Source organism: Centroberyx affinis, unplaced genomic scaffold (assembly GCF_046629955.1).
Source record: "Centroberyx affinis isolate AG114_WGS23_722 - 3 ecotype Tasmania unplaced genomic scaffold, CSIRO-AGI_Caff_v1 ptg002065l_1, whole genome shotgun sequence".
NCBI classification, from domain to species: domain Eukaryota; kingdom Metazoa; phylum Chordata; class Actinopteri; order Beryciformes; family Berycidae; genus Centroberyx; species Centroberyx affinis.
In genome coordinates, this window is record NW_027280395.1 from 147,359 (window position 1) to 170,513 (window position 23,155).

The following is a 23,155-nucleotide window of genomic DNA, read 5'->3' on the forward strand; positions in this document are numbered from 1 at the left end:
TGCACACACACACACACACACACACACACACACACACACACACACATTTTCCTCCATATTGGATTATACCGCTGTTTATTTTCTGTTATTCAGTTCAGGTGTGTCCTTGTTGGTCATCTTGATTCTTTTATTTCCAGGTGAGGTGATTGGGGTTTCTTTATCTCACCTGCAAAACTTTCTTCTCATGTTTTTTTTTTAATCTTTTAAATGTGCAACTTATATATGCAAATTAAAGTAAATAATATCAAAATTGCTTCACGCAGATAGGAGTTTTGATTACTGACACGTCTTCTCAGGGCAGAAACTGTTATGATTGGTTCAATAAGACGATCACTCAAAAAAAGAGAGGAGGCGATTTAGTGACTTTGTCACTAAATCTAGTGACAAAGTCGCCAAGTTGGCAACACTGAGCATAACGAATGAAAATAAATATCATGGGGACATTAGGCTACATGAGAGGCACTCAGCTCTCAGTAGCGTTTCAGTTGAATTTCGGACCCCTGTCTAACTGCACTTCAACACTCCAGCCCCTGGAGCCCCTGAAGAGGCTTCTCAGCTATCAGGCCTGACATGAAAGATACAGCAGACTTGACACTTACAAAGAGCAAAAACACAACACCCATCAGGCACTTTGATGTAGGCTATTTCACCCTCACTTCAGTGTTTCATTATGTACTGTAAAATCTGTTTAAGCTGGTATACAGGTAGCCTTTGTCTCTTGTTACCAAGACCTGAAATGCCTGTGTATTTAATGTACGTTACGATGAAAGATCTGATTCTGATTGAATTTCACAAACTGTAGACCAATCCAGAATAATATTTTTTAAAAGATACAACGCTCATCAAATGATGGCACTTTACACACAGTAGCCTACTTCAACAATCCAAACTAAATGAGGAGGAAGTTTTGGACTATTACCTCAACAAAGCAAATTACAAAAAAAATCCAGAATATCCTTTCTTGAAGTGAATGCATTCTTGTTAAAACTGCACTTGGCAATTTCAATTGAACTTCAGTAACTGTGAATCCTTTAACTTTGCATCATGTTACGTAAACTGCACACAGCATGCTCACGTTTACCAACCCAGCTGGTCTGTGATGCAAATGAAACCAAAGAGACGAAAGATATTTTATATTTACGTTTTAATTTGTCACTTCCTGTGGGTGAAGTACGCAAACCTGTCACCAGAATTTAATTTGGGCAAATAAGATTAATTTATGGCATCTCAGTTAGGGGGGAAGGGACACTCTTCTCTCCTGTGGCCCCACTTTGTGATTTTGGCTGATAAGAGCTTTAAGTATGAAGGCTCATTAACAAAATGTGGCATTTGACAGAGTCACAACAAAACATTTTTAGGAAGACCGGCTCCTGCCTCCTGACAACACCACTGCTCAGTCTGCTTATCACCGATGTTACCTCTCTAACAGCATTGCTCACTGGCTGACTGGTCCATATCTGTCTGGGCTGTCAGAGAGACGGTCTGAACACATCTTTATCTGTCCTCCCTGTACCACACTGGCTCCTGCAGCTAGACTGATGTGTGTGTGTGTGTGTGTGTGTGTGTGTGTGTGTGTGTGTGTGTGAGAGTGAGTGTGTGTGTCTGCTTGTCTGTATCCTGGGCGCCAGTGCACAATGCTCTTGACTCCAGACATTGTGGTGGGTGAATCACTGACTGTATCATCACCCAGGTCTGGAGAGGTGCGTACCTTTACCATACACTAGCATGGCTTCTTAAAGTATGGGTCAGAAACCAGATGACAAGAGAGACAATGAGTCTGCATGGGACTTTCCCAGAAAATGTTTAAAACCCAGAGTTCACCCTACTCTGCTTTCTTCCCTTGTACAGTGTTTACTTTCCTCTGAAGTGTATCTATTGGTCAGTTTTATTAAACTGATTTTTTAAAAGTTTTATTAAAAAATGAGATATCCACCAAATAGTGACACCTACTCTTACAAAATGATGGTACCAAATTAAAGACACTATGGTACTTTTTATGGTCAGCAGGTAAGTTTTTAGCCTAGTTGACAACAGATTTACAGGCTGAATCCTCTAGAACTATTGAATGATGAACTTCTGATAATGACTTTTTTCCCAATATGGATATACAATATAGCAATTTGGAGTATAACTCATGTATTGGATTTCACTATTTAGTAGTTTGTTACAGTTTGATAGTGGATTTTGCTTTGAATAGGACACCCATGTAATTAGCTATCTACTTAGCTAGCTACTAATTTGCAATCAAAAAATTGAAACAACCATTTACTACCAGACCTCAGAGAAAATTAGAGGTTTTGGCTGTAAATTTCTGAGAATTTCATGTGATGAAATGATAACAAGCTTTGGACGGGAAGGATGCTGCTCATCTCGAGGCGTCCCCCCCCCCCCCCTTGCAGTTCAAGGCCACACAAGAAACCGTTTTAAAGCGCAGGGAGAGTGAGAGAAACCACACATATGAGTTGGAGGAGGAGGATGACGAGAAGAAGGAGGAGGACTTAACTCAAGTGTGTTAATTTGTATGTGGGGTTGTGATGTCTTGAGGGGAGGGTTGGATTAGAAAGCGGTGGTCCGCAGAGAGACACGGAGTCGGGTTTCAGAGTTTTGAGGGCCCCCTGAGTCCCGACGCACTGAAGCTGCCTTTGTTTGACTGGGAACCACAGGCAGTGCAGGGAAACCGAGCGAGAGAGAGAGGGAGACTGGGAGAGAGAGTGAGTGAGAGAGCGAGAGAGGGAGAGAGAGACTTTTTTTTTAGTTTGGAGTCAGTGAGAGAGAGGCAGAGCGGGCTCCATCTCTCTCTCTCTTACCACTATCACACATGAACAGGGCGACTTTAGTGTGGATCTAAGCTTTCCATCACTGAAGATGACTTTACGGTAAATGGAAAGACATAAGGGTGTTTGTTTTTGAGGAAGTTTTTTTTTGCGCACATGTTTGTTTTCTCACTCTTTACTTCTGTCATTACGCAGCATTCCCCCGTGGTCCTTTGGATTATTTCTACCGGTCCTGTGGTTCTGCTGCCGTCGCTCGACTGCGTATCAGCTGCTGGATGGTAGGTGCACTCTCCGTTTGCCTATATTGATTTGAATGGACACGTGTCTCAATGAGGGGGAAAGTTGCTGCAAGCGCGTTAAGTTCTCTTTACGGAACCTCTGCCGGCTCATGAATTTTTATTCGGTCAGTGTGAATGCTCAAATTGTTGCGCTCCTCTCCTGCAGTGGAACACGCGTTACCTCTAGGAAAACGCGCTATAATAAGCCTAATGTACATTTAGGAAGGATGCAGTACAAATATCACAGCAAAACTATATGTCGCCATTGAAGATTATAGGAATATTACCGTAAAATAATCCATAAAGTACGATAAAGTCAATATAAATGCACTATTGAGTATCAGAATGCGCTATAAGCCTCTACAGTAATATTATAGGAATATTATAGGAATGTCATGGTGATGCTGTAGGAGATAAACCATTCAATAAGGCAGGATAAGGTCACTATTAACTCACTATTGAGTACCACAAACACACACCTAGTAATATTATATGAATATTATATGAATATCATATAGGATAAATTAATTCCATAAGGTCACTACCACACACTCATGCACCCCTATAGGAATATTATAGTGATTTTTCAGGTAGGACTTTTTTTTTTTTCTAGGAAAACTTTGCAAATTGGAAGCATCTGGTGAAATTTCTATTGTCTCATGAGTTGTCATCCATTGAATATGAATGGGCAAGCTGTTGGGTATGTATATAGCAAAGATCGTGGTAGAGTGTTAGGGGTTTTTGAGACATTTAGACCTGCATTAGACCCCCATATATAATTCAGCATCCCAAGGAACCTAATCTGAGATGCTTGTTGATGTTTGACTCTGTTTGGGGGTTCAGATTAATAAATTACATAACTGTCTATACTGGAGGAGGGGAGGTAAACCTATGATCATAACAGTCACTCTTATACACTCTTAAACACTAAACTATTCCTCATTTTGCTGGCGACTCCCTGGAATCCTCTCAAGGACCCCTGGTGGTCCCCAAACCCCACATTTGGGAACCACTGCCTTGGATGATTCGCTTTATGCTGTTGACAGATACCTGCAACCTGGCCTGGATTCTGTACTGTATGATCATTCCAATTGATCTCTCTGACTGATTAGGATTTCTATATGATTTTCCTGATGATGATGAAGTCTTCGCCTCAGCGTTGTGGCGTGCTGTCTTTGTTTTCACAGCTCAAAAGTAGAGTTTTCCATGATTAATGGACCAATCGGAGCACTTCAACATGTTCTCAATTAGCTCCGAAAGAAATCCTGATTTTCTTTTCCATTGCAATTGGCAACACTGGAGAAATCTCACAAAGTGCACATTCGCTGACGCAGACTATCCTTACCAGACCTCAACAATCAGTAGCACCATATAATTAAGGTGGTGACGGTGATGTAATGCCATTGCTACTGATTTGGGACATTTTAGTGTGTGTGTGTGTGTGTGTGAGTGTGTGTGTGTGTGTGTGTGTGAGAGAGAGAGAGAGAGAGAGGTGAAGGTCATTGTCAGTTAAGTTACAGTTTCTCATTTCATTAGTTTCACCCTGGCCTTTTGACAGACAGGCCACTATGCCATCACTTCTTCTTTCGTCAGTGGACTGGAATCCAGATTGGCATTTACAGCCAGTGTGTGTGTGTGTGTGTGTGTACATTCAGGCATGTGTGTGCACAATTATGCGTGTGTGTGTGTGTGTGTGTGGATATCTTGACCTGTGATCACCACAAGGACCGACATGTCACAAAAGCACCATTGTTTGGGCCTCGCTAAATAATTATGGGGTCTCTCTAGCTGATGTGGCCCCACGGAGCTTAATTGTCAGGGTCTGACAGTTAAAGTTGCTGACAGTTGAATTAAACACCGCTTTGGCTGCTGGCAGCAAAAAAAAAGCATAATCACTCTGCGCTAAAAACCTCATCCCTAAATTTACAATAATTGGAATGCAATCTTGTTGTAGGAATGAGTTTTGACTGAAAAGAAGTTTGGAATGGGGGAAATAGATGACCTGCAAGAAATGAGCTGCAACTGAGTGGAAGTTGAGAATGGAGAAGAGGAGAAGGGGGGAAGGGGGGGGGGGGGGGGGATCTCCAAGGCATGACTTCTGACTAAAGAGAAGTTTTCAAAAGGAGAAAAAGTGTGATTTCATCGTCCGGTTTCTTCCTCTATCCTGTAGATCCTGCAGAGGCTCTGAGAGACTCTGCTGTCAACCTGTTTGTGCCTTTGCCATATTCATAAGCTCTGCCATGATTCACTCTTTCAAGGGGAAAAAAAAGGAAAGCTGAATGCGTGTGTATGTGTGTGTGTGTGTGCGTGCGTGCAGGCTCACTGTAAGCTCACTTGCCAGATAGAGCGCCAGGGACAAATATTTCCAGGCACTTGTACGCTGTAAATATTCTTGAAAACAGAGCTGTTACCGTGGCAACGCTCACGTCGGCGTGCGCGTGTGCTGAAGTCAAGCCGATATGATCCGTTTCCTTAGTGTGAAACTGTGCACGCTGCCTCTGTTTGTGCTCCTTAATGTTTTAAGGTAGATGCAGCAGACCTGAGACCTGGCAGGACTTAACTGTCTTTGGCCAGGAGAGATTCCACTGCTGGCTGACTGGAAGATCTTTGGTTTTTAAGTTTTTAATTTAAGTTTGACAGAAGCACAAAATGCTAATCAGCAGTCTTTGTTGGTGGGTATGTAGGCCAGACTGGATGGGTAAACGACATTAATCAGCAAAAGAATGAAAGGAATAAAGCAAGAAAGAAAAAATACATATGCAAAATAATGAATGAATGAATGAATGAGTGAATGAATGGGTGAATAAATGAGTAAATGAATGAATGAGCAAATTAATGAATGAGTGAATGAATGAATGTGTGAATGGATGAGTAAATGAATGAATGAGTAAATGAGTGAATGAATGGGTGAATAAATGAGTAAATGAATGAATGAGCAAATGAATGAATGAGTAAATGAGTGAATGAATGGGTGAATAAATGAGTAAATGAATGAATGAGCAAATGAATGAATGAGTGAATGAATGTGTGAATGAATGAGCAAATGAATGAATGAGTAAATGAATGAATGAGTAAATGAATGTATGAGCAATATGGTTGATGAGTGAACAAATAAACAACTTTACCCGTCCACAATGGTAAATCATTTTTACAACATATCCAAAGCTAAATAAACAAGCAGTAAACCAGTAATAAAGCATCATGGCTTCGGTCCAGATATCAGTAAACATCATCATAACGTTTTGTGTGCCATCATTAAGTGGAGGAGTCGTAAAAGCCGGCCCTTTGGGAATTTGTGTCTTTTAATGTTTACTAATGAGCAACGTGGAAACAAAGGCTGTATACAGTATGAGATCTTCAGCCTGGGGGGGGTGGAAACATGAATCAGCACTTGTACTTCATAATGAATATAACGCTCGCATGCATATAGGCATGCACACACACATCCACATACATACACACACACTTGCACTAAACACACGTATTGCAAAAACACACACACATGCACACACACACACATGTTTCTCACTTCTGGTGTCCTCCATCTGCTAAACACATGGCAATTATTCGCAAATAATAATGTTTTTGATTATGTTGATGGAACAACTTTAATGAATACCAAAGACACAGAGACAGAGTTCTACATTAATGGGGATGATGATGACGATGATGATGATGATAATAATGAGGGTGATGATAAGGATCAGGATGATGATAATGATGAAGATGATTAGAGGGATGAGGATGATTCAGACCAGTGATTCTCAACCTTTTTCATATCAAGGACCTAATTCAGTCCACATTAGAGCCTCAGACCCCCATTTGATGAGATTTTATCTCTTGGACCCAAATCTGAGAATATTTTTATTGTTAGATATAATTTTGTCCAGAATTCCATGACTATATGTATTGTAGACAGAGAGATACCAGTTAAACTATGATCAAAACAGTCATTCTCTAATTGTCTTCACTTCTTGTATGTGAAATAATGGTGAAGTTTAACAATTCATCAATTTGCTGCGGACCCCCTGGAACCTCAAGGACCCCTGGTGGTCCCCGGACCCCATGTTGAGAACCACTGATTGAGACGATGTGAGTCTTGGAGAATTTAGCTATTATGAGCATGGTGCTGCCCGCATCAAGTTCAAGTCCTTGATGCTCGCCTACAAAACAATAACCAAAACGGCTCCGACCTACCTGAACTCCCTCATTCAGGTCTATGCTCCCTCCCGCTCACTACATTCTGCCATGGAGCGGCGCCTGGTGCTGCCACCTCAGCAAGGCCCTAAGTCTCTAGCCAGACTCTTCTCTTCTGTGGTTCCCCGGTGGTGGAACGAGTTGCCAAACTCCATTCGATCCGCAGAATCCCTCTCTATCCTTAAGAAAAGGCTAAAGACCCAGCTCTTTAGCGAATACCTCCTTTCATAAAAAAAAAAAAAAGATTTGATGCACTCTATGCATTACCTCATAGCACTGCCTTGTAGCACTCCCTCGTAGCACCTATGTCCTGTTGGACCAGAACTTCGCTTGTTGCACTGTCTCGTAGCACCTTTGTCCTGTTGGACCAGAACTTAGCTCTATAGCACTTACTCTCGTGGTTCTCTCCTATCTAGATACTTGCTTGTGTTGTATGCAAATCTCATGTGTAAGTCGCTTTGGATAAAAGCGTCTGCCAAATGTGAAATTGTAATTGTAATTGTAATTGTGGTGACGATGATGATGATGATGATGGTGATGATGATGATGTTGATAAGGAGGAGGAGGATTATGTGAGTCTACTGATATTTTTAGACCAAAGTCTCAGATAGCCGATATTTTGCGCCAGTATTCAATATCTTTAAATTTGACCGTTTTCATGCCAAAAAATTACAACGATTCAATGTTTCCTCAAGAATTGTAATGTCGGTAGCATATAAAAGCGTCTAAAACAGCATTTAGAGCATGGGAGATTAAAGCTCTCCATTGAAACCCAGAGTAAAGAAATTCTTTTAGTGTTAGCAGCTCTTTAAGGCAGGGTGACCCACCAGACCTATTCAGTGGTAGAGGAAACTCTGGGATACATTTCTGGCTTTGGATGAAGAATGAATTTATAGTAGACTACACAGTGCGCAAAGAAAATCAAATTTCATTGCAGGTTTTACAGACTGTTTTTATGTAGCGGTAGTCAGGGAGGAACCTGCATGGCCAATTCCATATTACTAATTCACTCTGTCCGCCCACACAAAACCACCTTAGAAGCTTTTCTTCCCAACCGTCATGTTTTTGAAAATAGGAACTTCTGTGTTTCTGAAAGACTGATTGATGAATTTCATGTGCCAATTTTTCCAAAATGGTTACATAGAACTTTGGAATTAATTTTTTTTTATAAATGCGGGCGTTGGTCTTTTACTATGAAGAGGAAGACTTGAGAGTGATTGTCATGGGCTTGGAAGTGGCTGCCTGGACTGACCGACTGACTAAATGTCTCCATTGACATACTGTATGAAGGTCAGCATCACACACTAGATGGGGAACTGAACAGTAGGTCCATAGAAAGAGACAAGTTGCTTGTGGTATGAACACAAAACCCTGTGACTCACTCTGCTGTGGATCAAGAATAATTATGGTAATGGTTAGTCTTATGAATCATTCTAGCTCAAGAGTTATTATGCATCATTTAGCAGTGAGCCATTGAATGAGTTGACGTATCGGTTAGCTGCGCAGGTTGGTTCAAGTTCAAGTTTGTTGATGAAGTGATTTAATATTATCCCAAACTTTTAGGTTATTAGACAGCTTAGTCGTTTCATACTGTATATTAACATAAATATAACACTCTGTCTTTGTCTTTCTCTCTCTCTCTCTGATTCAAACTCATGGTTGCCGACTTGGCTGCTGCTGCGGGTGTGTTTTGTTTGAAATATGAAACAATTTCTGTTTCCAAACTCTGGAAACTATTAAGCAGCGATGACTGTTGAGTTCTGTAGGAGCTGCAGGAAGAGGGTTTCTCTCCTGCGTCCAAAACAAGAGCTGTGGAGAAAATGGACACATTACTGTACATGTCAGTTATGGAGATAGAGAGAAGGAGAGTGTGTGTGTTTGTGTGTGTGTGTGTGTGTGTGTGTGTGTGTGTGTGTGTGTGTGTGTGTGTGTGTGTGTGTGTGAGAGAGACTTACAGCAGATAGACAGGCAGAACAGGCAAACAGTCTGAGACACAGATGGACTGAGACAGACAGATACAGACAGACATAAATAAACAGAACTACTGACTGACTGACAGACTGACAGACAGACAGACAGACAGACAGACAGACAGACAGACAGAGACATCTCATCCAGACAGGCAGACTGTTTGGAAAACACTTCTCTTCCTCTGGGAGTCAAAGTGTTACAAATGCCCTTATTGTCTGCTTCATTTCTGCTCAGATGCTGCACCAGTCCAACCTGGCCTTCCAAGACTTTTTGACACAGACATGATCTTTTTATTTAATGCAAAATCAATCAAAAATCCATTGTAAATCTAGCTGAACTTGTTTTTTTTATGTTGAGGTACTTTTTGGCAATAAGGAGAGAACAGTAATACCTGTGGATTAGCTCCTTGTCACAGAACAGAAGTGAGAAGACACTGGGTTTATGGAAGAAGTGTAAATCCATCCACAGTAATATAACTCTTCGCATCCATTTGGTCTTCATCTTGACTCTGACTCAGCTAGACCTGACCTTGGTTTGGCTTCAGTTTGATTTAGGTCATCTGGACCGTAGCCCTGAACACAGTTAAACATGTCAGGTTTTGATTAAAAGGGTGATTTCAACTCCCGCATAGTAAATGTAGTCAGTCTTCTCCAACACCGATTCCCTTTGTAAGAAAAAACACTTTTAAAGTAGTATTCTGCAACATTTTTATGTAAATAAATGTCTGTTTTGCTACTCTTTATCGCCAATTGATCAAAAACAAAAATGAAGATATCATGGATTACCACTTAACAGTTAGACTCCCCAAGATAAAGTTGCCCAGATGTTTTCTTGTGTGTTTATACTGCTCAGTGTCAAATGTATGAGTGTGCTGTATGAGTTTGCCCAGAATGAAAATTCTCTGTGTGTACATTATGAGGTAATGATATGATTTACATTTACATTTTAGATATTTAGCAGACTCTCTCCTATGAAGAGAGAATTACAGCAACTGTTGGGTGCAAAAAATATATTTTACATTTACATTGTACATTTAACAGATGCTGTAAGAGTAGCATACAGTGTGAGCAGCTAGGGAGTCGGTGTTGGGACACTTTGACAATTTTGACAACTTTGGAAATGACAGTGGATACACTGGCTGTTGTTGGGTTCAAACCATTGAGTAAGAGTCAAGTTATTTCATTTAAAGCTGCACTTGGCAAGATGTTTATGTAAAAATACACTTGTCTTATCAGCCTAAATCACAAAGTGTGGCTGCAACAAGAGTAGAGCGTCCCATTTCCTTTAATTGTGTATATTGCCAAATTTAAATTCTGGTGTCGGTATGGTCACTGGCAGGAAATCTTCTCCACCCACAGGAAATTAATCTCAATTGAAACTTAAGAGCAAAATAGAAACTGTCTCTTCAACAGCAACAAGGGAGCTGCTGGTAACAATAGCTGAATCTGCTGCCAAACTATTAAGAAGAGCAGTTTGCTGACTTCGGGGTAATATAATCCTGAAAAAATTCCTAAATTCAAAGTCATCTCTCGGTACTTGGGGCAGCAAGGGTGTGAAGTTGCCTCTCTTAGCTTTAATTTGAAAATAACTTACAATATAATTTCTTATCATTTCAGTTTATTTCTATACGTACTTCATAGTTTTGTTGGTTTTTGCGGTGGTGAGATGAGCATCTTTTATGACGTACATGTGTTTACTATTTCATGTGTCAGCAGTATGCAAGCTCAAACTGATTCAAGATGTCGCACTGTGGTCATGTACTGCAGGTTGTGTGTGTCGCACATGTCTCTGCATCCCAGATAATTCCTGTTTACTTTGCAGGTGTTTGGTGTTGAGTTCAGTTAATTTGGTTTCGGTGGCCAATTCACTCATGTCTTCATTTGTCATCTTGATTTTTCACACTTTTGGAGCGAGAGGTTTTCATAAATTACAGACAAAAAAAGACCAAGCACATTTAAAAAAAAAGCCATTGCTTACACTGAAAGACCATGGAGTAAAAATGGGTCTGTAACTGATTTGAACGGCAATGGATTGTGCTGACTCAACACTTTCCAGAAGGTTGTTCCACAGTCTAGAGGCTGCAACAGTTGTACTGCAAATAATATAAAACGAATCCTAAACTAAAAAATGTCTGTTTAATCCTGGTGGGTGAACAGGAGAAGCTAAATATGGCCTCTTCAAAACAAGCCGCCGTGATGAGTCATGGACACAGTATGAGGTGAGACAGATGACTCCCTGCAGGAGAATGAAACCAGGAAGTGGACAAAAACAGGACGTGTTAAGTATAGGAATGTTTCCGTGAGGGAGGGGGGAGTCTTCAAATGCCACTTTGACTTTGGTACCTTTCGATATTTTTACATTATCTCCTAGAACCTTATTCGTAGATGTACATTATGTGAACCAGATCCAGCAGAAGAATCCATAAATACCTTATCTTCCTAAATCCAATTTTTTATATTTACTCCAATTTATTTTCATCACTCTATGCTCTTTTGCTGAGACACTCTGATGCCGTTGTTAGCATTGATAACAAATTTGAATTCCTGAGATTTACTTATCCCCTGCTAGTCTTTCCATTAATCTCTCATTAATTCCTCCTTATCTGAGCATCAGTCATCGCTTGTTGAAATCAAAGCTTCGGCCATCAAAGAGCTTTTATTCTCAACTGGCCCGCTTCCTAAATGCTTTGATGTGGTCCACTGTTTCTTTCTGTGGCCTTCATTTTAATTTTGGATGACGAGGATCAAACGAAACACTGATTTAACTCCTTTCTCGTTGATGTTTTTTGTTTACTTTACGTTGCCTTTCCATATGGAGTGTTTCATTCCAAAATACGATATATATCTAGGTATCTGTATCCTTGGATCTAATTTCTCTATATGAACTTCCCAAAGAACACCTCTCACCTTTACATATGTTCAAGCTAAAGCAGCATTCCTTCATTGCCATCATTGTCATGCATATGAAGTATTTGTAACAATTTGGTACAGTGTAATTCTGAATTTAAAGAGTGTTTGACAGTATGTATCCAACATTCTTCAAGTGTTGGGGTATATTGCTTTTTTAATGAGGCTCAATGTTCCTATATTCATAATGATTTGTGATGGTCAACGGTTAACTCTCCCATCCCAAGTGGCAGAAACTCTAAAACTGAAAAAAACCCAGAATCACTTCAATCTCCAAGTACTATAAACGTACAGCAGTTTGTCTTGGTGACATTGGTACCAAGTTTTTCAACGCATCTACAGACAACCATGGCATAACGACAACAGGAACCTCACATACGGTGCAAAGGTACAGGCAAGATATGCTATGCCTTCTGTTTGATTTGTGCAATATGTTGTGTTGTCGTGTTGAAAACCAGCAGCGCTGTGAGTCCAAGGCAAATTTCACCAATATGAAGTATATCGTATCATACATACTATGGATGGCAGGTTATACAGGTGACGCTGCATATATCCTTTTGGGGAGGCAGTGGTCTGACTGCTTGTTCACACTGCAAGCAACTTGGTTGATGGGTCTCTCTTTTCTGAGTGATTCTGATTGTCAGCAGGCTCTGATTGCATCTGTGTAGTGGTTTTGATTGTGTTGCTCGCAGTGTGAATGTACGGTAAAGGTTAGAGAAGCAGACCAGAAAGCTGCCAGTTCTAATCCCCGGACCAGCTGAAACACTCTCTACTCCATCAACAGCTACGGTCGAGGAGCCCTTGAGCAAGGCTCTTAACCCCCGACTGCTCCAGTAGAGCTGCTCAGAACCAGTAGACGAAGACTGTGGTTGTGCTGGGCAGCTTGAAGGTTTGAATGTGTGTAACTGTGTGAATGTGAAGCAAGGTGTTGCAGGAAAAGAGCTTGCATGCTCAGTCAACTTATATTTGAACACTTGAGGCATAAAAATATGGCTGCAGCTATAAGGGGAGGTGTTGTGACTGACCAATAGAGCATTAGTCCAGTGTACCATGAGGGCATTATACTGAAATGAGACACATGATATAAATTATGAGCATTAGAGATCCTGCGTTCCTGTAGGAAAGAGCATGCTCATAGGTCGATGTCAGAGGGGCTTAGAGGTGCATCAAAACTGCAATTTACGAGAATGTAAAGTGGTCTGAATTAGTATGTTTATTTTTCTGGGAGCGGCCGGGCTTCCTGGCTTTGCACCACAGAAGCCCGATGGGTGAAAACATGGAATTTATAACAGTCTGGAAAGTGTCTGTCAGGGCGGAAAGATAGAGGCGAAACAAGCAGGTGTCTGTTCTGCTGCGTGGAGACCACAGAGGGAGAGAGAGAGAGATGTTCTGTCATACAGCTATGGAGCATCTGAGTGTCTCGAGAGGTCATGGAGTGCATCGCAGCTGTGCGTGTGTGTGTGTGTGTGTGTGTGTGTGTGTGAGAGCGCCTGGGCGTATTTGCATATGTGTGAGTGAGAGAAATGATGATTTTTATATCCCTAAATCACCATAACCCATGTTAAACCTATCTGAATTCTGTGGAAATAAGGATATAATTCAGTGTTTCCAACTATTATATTCATAACATGTGTATGTGCGTGTGTATGTATGTGTGTGTGAGTGAGTGAGTGAGTGAGATGACGATTTCTGTATTCCTAAATTACCTTGTAACTCCTAAAAAAAAAACATGTTGAAGCTAATTGCATTCTGTACAAATTAGGATGTAAATGTAAAATTAGTGTTTCCAAATAATGCATTAAAAAGTGTACGTGCTTATGTGTGTATGTGCATGTGCATGTCTGTACGTATGTGTGTAAAAGTGCTTCTACACACCCTGATGTGTGCTTGCAGGTCTGTGTGTGTGTGTGTGTGCTGGAGGAGGACTCCTGTAATGACAGAGCGGTCGTCAGTGAGGACAGATTTATGGAGTCTTGAAACAAATGCGTCTCTTTTTCCTCTTTCTGTCTGAAAATCAGCCGCCCACCTTTCAAGCAGCGGGTCCTTCACCCTCTGATCTCTGTTCGTTTGATCAGTCCACTTGCTATTGGACCGGAGATAAGGAATGTTTATTTATCTGTTAAACTAATTGCTACTTTGTCATAGATAACCCTTTACTTGACGAGGAGCCCGCTCTCTGAAAATCCTTATTTGATGTTTAGCTAATCATCAGCAAACGGTCAAACACCAGTAGCAACAGTATATTCATCGAAGCTTCATTTCAAAGTCTCAGTTTCCACATACCTCACCCCAGACGTGGAAACTTTAATTACTTGAGACTTGACTTGATGCATGAAAGACTTGAGACTTGACTTTACTTGGGTTCTGGTGACTTGGGACTTGACTTTGACTTGTGCTTTGATGACTTGAAAAGGTTTCTAAAGTCTTGACAAAAGTTTGTGTAAATGATTTGAAAGTTGAGAGATTGAAAGTGATGAGATTTGTTCCACCAGACGACTGAATTTAAATTCTATTTTCTGAATTTGTATGGAATGATTGAATTTATTGGAGTTGAAACTGATTATAGAAATCAAACTCATGATGCTCTTACCAAGTTTTTATCCTATTAAAACCATATTGCATTGAAAAGTCCTAGATATTTTGTTTTCTTTAGGATAATAAATTGATACTCGAGGTATGATTTGTTATGATTGGTGTTCTACATTTAGACTTGAGACTTGACATTAATGACATGGACTTGATTAGTAATCTACATTTAGACTTGGGACTTGACTTGAGACTTGAGTTGACTTGGTCACACCTCTGCCTCACCCTCATTCCTCTCTGCAGGCCTGTATATCATTTTGATGATTATCTTCTATGTTGCTCTTGAGGAAATATGAAATCATAGGCTCCCTATTAATAAAACTGAGTCACTGACTCATTCACCCCATAAGGTCACACCGGGTCACGCTTCAGCAGTGTTGATGGTTTATTGTACCAACCTTGAACCCTCATGGCTCTGGTTTTCTGCACTGTCTCCTGTCTAGTTAATGGATGACTTCTGTTTATTGGCAAACCAAAACCAAAACCACAGACTTCAAAGAAAGTCTCTCCTTTAAACATTTCACAACAGACACTTGAACCTTATTGCATCTTTTTAAAGTTTGCTTTGTGTCTTGTTTTTTTAGCTGCAACACACACATAGAAAAAATGACTTCTGCCCAGACTGAAGACCACCTGTTTGATTCTTCGAAGAATGATGAGGTGTTTCTATGATCTAAGTCTTGCTTGTGCGTTTCACTGTAATTGTTGAGGTATGGGCATGTTGCTTTGGCAGCTTCAAGCCTGAGAGAGAGAGAGGAGAGAGAGAGAGAGAGAGACTCAGAGAGAGAGAGAGAGAGGGAGAGAGAGAGAGACTCAGAGACAGACAGAGAGAGAGAGATGTATTCCCTCAAGAGCGTCTGCGAGTGAGGATCTTGATTATTTCCCAACGGGGGGTGTATGTGTGAGTGTGTGTGTGTGTGTGTGTGAGTGTGTGTGTGTGTGCAGCTGGTCTGCAGCTGCATTGTTTCTGAGAATGCAACAGCATACTGTCGACTCACTTCCTGAAAATCCCACCACAAATCTAATTAATGGATCGGTCTCAATTTACCTTATTGTGTCCTCACTGCTGGCCTGTAAACATCAACAAACATCGCTCTCTCTCTGTCTCTCCTCTCTGTTTTTCAGTCTCTCTCATGCTTTCCCTCTTCTTTTTCCTCCCTCAGTGTCTCTGTTTTATTGTCTTTTATCTATCTGTATATCTTCCTCTGTATCTCAATGCCTATTTCTTTTCGCTGTCTCTCTTCTCTTTATTTGTCTCAGTTCTTGTCATTCATAATTTCTTGCTTTTCTGTCTCTCCCCTCGCTCTATTATTTTTTCTCTTGCTTGCTTATTAATTTGTTCATTTAATTTATTTGCCGCATCTCCAGCCATACATATGAATACACTAAGTGCTGTTTCCCTTGTGATTTAACGCTAGAAATCCATGCTGGGAATAAGTGTTTTTTTTCTTGTCTGAGTTCTAAGTGTGAAAATCAGCAAGTCAGTTTCTGGCCGTGGTTTTCGTGGTTAGCTCTTTGCCCGTAGCTGCTGTTTCCGTCTTTGGCCTCTCTCATTAGCGCTACCAGTGATTATGTTTTTGCATGTAGTAAACTCTAATCACCTCTGCCACTCCAAAACCAGAAGTATGTGGATTCTTTCCAGCAACAAAACCAAAACATGGCAAATCTACTTTCTCCTTACTGGATTAGTTTGTATTACTGTAGGATACCTCACTATTTTGCCCTCTTACAAGCTATACTACACCCATTTCACCCTTTTATTAAAATGTAGAGGCTCTAGGGATACATACAGTATATTTTCTTTTATTGTGACTGCACTGCAATATACTACAAAAGAAGTGTATACAAGGCTATCAACGCTATGAAAAAAGTTTTTGATTGAGGACTACACAGTGCTGTGGCCTCTAATTCTGAGTCCAGTGCTCTATGACAGCTTATTTAAGCTAGGTGTACCATTACTAATAGGTGGGAGGCATAGAAAAATGTGACTAGCTGCTGTTAGCGATGTTGCGTTAAAGTCCAGCAGCAGCTAATATTCCTGTGCCGACAAAAAAAGGAAACAAGACGACTGTGCAGTTATCAGCTGATGTGTTTCTGGTCCCAGAAAATGAATGAACATCCAGTGATTGGTTTCTTCACTTGTTGGAGGTGTTTATGCATGAAAAGTAGTGGAACAACTTTAAATGGAGCAACTGGCTATGAAATGCTGCTGGAGCATTCCCAATTCACTGCATGGTAAGATAAGTGGAATAAAATACCAAGGCAAAATCACAAAAGTTACCAAATCAGAAAGCCATACTATTCACTAATGGTAAAAATAATGCCTGTCATGGTCATGCATATGCAATTACATTTCATTATTTATATTTAAAGGATGCCTGTTCTTCAGAATCTGACTTTTCACTAAGTGCAATAAATGACCATTGCATTTGCATCGTTATCTTACAAAGAGACAGTGAAATACCTACTGTACAATAGATTATATGATCATAGTAGACTATGCATATCACTCTCTCTTGTAAAATACACTGAATTCCAGAGGGTTGTGCCAAAAAATGGTTGTGATTGCATGATTGCTTAGCAAAAAAAAAAAAAAGTCCAAAAGTCAAGCTGCCGTTTAACTGTGGACTTTTCTTTTTCCCCGCATCTCTTGGGTAATATGTTTCTCTGGAATGTAGCATGAGGCAACATAGTAAGGCTGTAGATGATGTGTGCTAAGTGACTGAGTTCTCAGTTATTATTTTTAATGATGGTCTGCAATAAAAAAGTTATTGTTATGGTCAAAACAGCCCATAAGAGTTCCCCAAAGGGCTCTTAAAAGTCCGTCCAAAAATTGTAATGTTGATGAGAAAAAAGTGTTTTTCTGCATTTTATTGTGCTGATATCCTCGCCAAGATAGATATCACTTGAGCCTAAAGGAAAACTGGATCCAGTGAATTTGAAGTACAGTTATAATGACCAAATCTTACAATGGCCAGAGATGCTTTGTTGTTCCTTTCTGTCTTTGCATGTAATCTCACAAACAGCACCATGTGTTTTTAAGTGGGAATTCTAGTAAAAACGTAATTTGTCTTATGCTACGATAACAAAAAGATAACAGATACATGAATGTTTCTTTTCAATGCATACCAAACTGTCACCATCACCCTTTTGCCTTGGTAGAGGGAAAAAATATGCTGATCCAGTGCTCCTTTTTATCCTAAGTTAAGTAAGGTTGACTGAGTGCACTTGCTCTTTCTCAGCAATGCACCACTTCACAGTGATACAGTTGCACACAATCACATCTGGTAGCTGCCCAGTTTCAAATGAGAACCAGGCTTGTGTACCAAAGTTGACAATCAAAGCAATGCTAGAGTAATCAGCCAGGTTGATTACTTTAAAATTGGTTCATTTAATGCTAAAGGTTTGTGGACTATTCTCACATATTGTTGTTTAATGATAAGTCAGGCAATAAATTGTAAGAGTTATCAACACACTGGTATTGTTCTTTGAAATACTTCTTGATTGGATGAGCGGAGCAAGTGTAACTCTGTGTAGTTAAAGGTCCTGTTTTCATGTGTAGCCAACTGGCAGATTGCAGTTTTAGTTATACAAGCGTTTCTCAGAGGCAGAGCTGTTCTGGAGGCAGAAATAATCTCATTGGTTGAGTTAAACCTCAATGGGTGGAGCCAAAGAAACATTTTTTTTTTTCCGCTAAGTAACATTATACTGAAGCCAAGTGAAAAATGGAAGAGGTAAGAGAGAAGGAAGCTAATATTATGAAGTCTAGAGCTGTAGCTACTACCTGAAAAATGCAATCAAACCATTCAGTTAGCTATTTAGCCTAGCTGACCTTCCAAGTTCAAACTAGCCATATTAGCATAGCTATCTAGATAAACTAGCCTGATTACCTTCCAAGATCATAAATGCCATTCTTAGGTGAACTGAGGAGTTTTTGCTTTCCCAAAGTCAGATATGGTCACTATTTATCAAATTCTGAAACCTTCTCTGACAAAAGGATCATGGGGCATGAAAGTGAAACTCATCATCATTGAAGTTATTAGCTATATTAAAGCCTGTGCTAAAGCTATAGTAGGAATTGAGAATATGATGATCTTGGATTTATAATGGTTTTGACTAAAACAGTTCAAATGTCATTCCAGGTGAGCTCAGAGATTGCAGAGACCGGTTCCTCTTTAGGCCTTGGTTCAGTGGTTCCCAACCCAGTCCTCAAGGACCCCCTGTCCTGCAAGTTTTTATTCCATCTTTACTCTTGCACACCTGATCCCAATGGGGCCTACACACTTTCATGCTGCTCTGTTCAGGTAGATCTGTCTCTACCAATCAGCATTAAGACCTTAACTGGATCAGGTGCGCAAGAGTAGAGCTGGAACCAATACTTGCAGGAAAAGGGGTCCTTGAGGACTGGGTTGGGAAACACTGCCTTAGTTGAACAGTACTGTCATCAGTCAGTCCCTGGCTGGTCGACACCAGGCATCCCAGTGTGGCGCTCAGCCTCCTAAAGCTTTCAGCAGCCTCTTTGACTGGAGTGAGGAGAAAAACAGATCCGTTTTCCAAAAGCTTCCAAACTTGAGAGCAAAGTTCAACTCCAATTTAGCCCATAAAGCAGCACTGTGTTGCTTTCATTACACTTCACTGCACTTACACTGCTAAATAAAGAGACATACGTTCACTTGAATCAATTAGAAACCTCACATCTGGTTATTATATTGCATAATTCATAATTTGACAAGGCATTGAAATCAACAAGGGACAAGTGAGAGATGACTGCTGTATTGCTATCAGAGATAATCCAATCTGGGTTAGACAGTCGCAGTTTTCTCACAGGCTCTGTGTAAACAATGCTATCATCAGTCTGTCGCTGGTTGGTCAACACCAGACATCACAAACTTTCAACAGCCTCTTCCACTAGAGTGAAGAGAAAAACAGATCAAACTCCTGCAATCAATAGAGCAAAGGCCAGTCCTTATTTAGCCCTCTACCCCAAAAATGTCTCTATTTCCTTGCTGTTTCAGCAGTGTCTTTCAAATCATGTCAGCATGTCCTGAGTCAGACCTGGCAACATGATCAAACCAAGGGATTTAGGGCGCTGTCTTTGTAATGGAGACACATACTAGGGCTATTCACTAGAATACCTGGCAGTTCTGTTTTTTATAATACTTCCATAAAAGTGTTATAATCTGAAACTAAAAATGTGCAAAGTGGTTTTCTTGTTCCTGGCTTTTACAGTATATTAAATATTCCCATTATGTATTTGGAGTGAAATATAATCTCTAGAATATAACAAAATATAAATTTTTCAGTTTTCCTACTGTATATTTTTGAAATTTTATTGTGGGTTTTGAATGGATAACATGTGACCTAGGATCATGAAATGTGCCGCATATACAAAGGAACCTATAAAGCTTTAGCTCAACTGTAAACATTAAAACCACCAAAACTGGATGGTTTATAAGTTTCTCTCACTAATCAAGCTCCTTCCACTTGAGTGGAATGAAATTGCCTTTTTTGTGTTTATGTAGCATAAGTGGTCCTGGTATGAAGTAATTTGCCTTCCCAAAATCAGCTCTCTTAGTGGTTTAGTGATGTCTTAATGGAAAATGATGGTGGTTTGCAGGGATTTACGCATGTAACTGGCAACCAGAGCTTGATATTAAAACTACACACCAATAAAATGAGGGTAAATTTTGGCTGTGGCTGTCTGGCAACCCTAGCTGCCACTTTTACATGGAGCTATCCTGTTTTCAATCATTCTATTCTATTCTATTCTATTCTAAACACACTTGAAATTAAACTCCATTTGCAACTGTGGAGAGTAACGTTTGTGCCTTTTTGGCATCCATAACTTCTGTAATCCTTTTGGCAGTCTCTGCTCTGATTTCCTTTTATAGATATCATCAGCTGCCTCTCTGTAGATTAATTTTTGAGAGTAGCCTACGTGTTTATGGCAAGACGTTGAACTTTGGGAATAGGTGGATACTGTATTGCTTTCCATAAAAATGTTTTTAAAGACGTACAGTCAGACAATTCTCACAAGAGTGGGGAGACAAACAAGATTTTCCCAAATCCTTGATCACAAATCAACTCCTAAATCAGCCTCCCTCTCTCTCTCTCCAAACAAAAACCCCGGTCTCTTTCCATTTCAACAATGCCTTTTTAAATCCCCTCATCAGCAAACTGTAACAGCTGAGTCAAACCTGGCAACACAGCCAAGGGGGAGGAGAGTCATTTTAATGTGATGCTGTGGTGGCCCGAAGAGGGTTCACCCATTTAACTGGCAACCCCGGCTTTGATAATACTCCCATTGGCAGCAGATATGAAACATGAACTCTGCTCCAATTTCCTCTCCACAACACCAGCTGGGAAATCACCTTGCTTTTGATGCATTATTGAGCATAACCTAACTGTAAACGCTTGCGGCAAGAGGTCCAATTTTGGCAGAAGTTAAGTCTTTTGTTTTGACATTTTCCACTTTTCCTTCGTTCCTAGGAATCTCTCGGCTTAATTGAGCACAACAGAGCCAGATTTGAAAGCCAATTTGTTTCAAATGAACTCAGTACTTGTGGATTGTGGAGTGAATGTCAGATTATGCAGAACATTATAGCAGTAAAAGCCACCTTTTTCATCAGTGAGAGCCATTGACAGGGAAGCCAGTCTTCCCTTGTTGCTTGTGGGTAACCATGAAGAAACCTCAAGACGTGTGTCAGCTTTCGTTGAGGGTCTTGTGGTCAGGCATCAGAGAATGAGAAACACATTAAGAAAACATGGGATATATGTTGAAAAAAATACATATTTAGGTAAAGAAGCGTATTGATAGTAAGTTATATGATATGTGATACGCATTGTGTGTGTTGGGTACAGCCAAAGAGATGTCATACAAAATCAATAAACTATGTCATTATTTGCAAAAGACTTAGTTGTTACAGTTACAAAGCATTATATTAATGCCAGGCCAGCTGGAAATTCATAATAACCAATATTTCATAAACAAACCCAGGCTCTTTAACAGTTCCTCCCCCCTCTTCTCCTCTTCATCTCCTCTCTCTAAAAGCCATGTTTTTGATGGCAAGATGGCTACTTTTAATCTAACTCCCAGTGTGTTTTGACTTGTATGAGATTAAATTTGGAGAGTGGCTTCGAGGCCTTTCGCTGAAGTTTCCAACTAGATGATGTAATGTACATGTAATGGTTTGGACCGAGAAAAGGGGGACAGCCTTGGCCTGCAGAGCGGCTCGTCTTGTAACCCTGAAGCTCTGAAGCGGAGGGTGACATGGTGTTCCACAGGGTTACGATCGAGGTCTTCTCTGGTTTGTGAAGAGAATGTACTGTGGTTTCAGAGGCTGTGCTTCTTACATGTTCGTTCAGCAGCGGTGGTCCACCACTACTGGAAAGCTGCCCCAGCTGCTTGGAAACTGTAGTAGGGGATTTTTTTTGTCTGGGTTTAATATTCACCCAAAACAAATGTTATACACTTACTGAACATTTAAGGTGCGGCCACACCTACAGCTTGTTCTCTTTGGTCCAAATGGAAAACTTGACTTCGTTGCATTTTTGTATTCATTTATTCATGCACAATTACAGGCGAACTAGGGCTTGTAATCAAAAGTCACATGGACTCACAAGCAGCTTGTTTATTGGACAGATTTTGGTAATCGGTCATCCTGTCATAGGAGCGCTCTTTGCTGTAATTTACCTTCTCTGGTGTTCATACCAGTTAATAACCCATGAAGAAATAGCTGAATATCAGCATCCATCCAGACTGCGGTTTGCCCTCTTTCCAAGCATCAGTGACTGATGGCTATCAGATGTCAACATCTGTCTCTTTATACCCATAAAACCTTGCATCTTGGGGTCGTTTCCTGTAGTTGGTTTGGATTATGTTCTCACTCCTAACAAACAGCACCGCAGTTTGTTTGGAAGAGGACCGAGACCCGTTTCTGGTGTGTACCCAAGACTGAATTAAAGGTGTAAACACTCCAGATTTCTAATAAACCACTTCAAACATGCTCGGTGTGAACGTGCCTTTAGTCCAAGTATCTAAATAAGAGCCATTTTTGAATCACAACAGGTACTAGAACTGATATTGATAGAACCAGAACAAGCTACAGAAGGATTTACCCCCATCGCAGACTGCTGCAGAAAGGAAAAAATACTGGGAGGAGTATTTGAAGCGGTTGAATGTTCCCTACAGTGAGAAGGCTGGAAAGAAGAGTCTGTGACTCTTGACCTCACATTGAGGTTGTTTACAGCAAGATGATGAAACTGGAAGAGAGGGGAAAAAAGGAGCGAGGGAGGTAGAAAGCTCAGAGAGAGAGACAGTGCTGTTGATGGGAGGGAGAGATGAGCTGAAGTCATATCCATTCATCTATTTCATTGCTGCATGATCGGGTCAGGTCAGACTCCCTCTCATGTGCTACTCAACATAGTGGAAATTGACTCTGCC

General features: G+C 40.5%; 1 protein-coding gene across 1 annotated transcript in view; it reads left to right on the plus strand.

Annotated features, from left to right (window-relative positions):
- Positions 1 to 2,610: 2,610 nt before the first annotated feature.
- col15a1b (collagen, type XV, alpha 1b) overlaps positions 2,611 to 23,155 on the plus strand; it is a 77,746-nt gene continuing 57,201 nt past the window's right edge. Inside the window, exons 1-2 of the mRNA XM_071531326.1 lie at positions 2,611 to 2,876; positions 2,970 to 3,052. Coding sequence (XP_071387427.1) covers positions 2,866 to 2,876; positions 2,970 to 3,052 — 94 coding nt within the window. The 5' untranslated portion in view covers positions 2,611 to 2,865. The remainder of the gene's footprint in view (positions 2,877 to 2,969; positions 3,053 to 23,155) is intronic.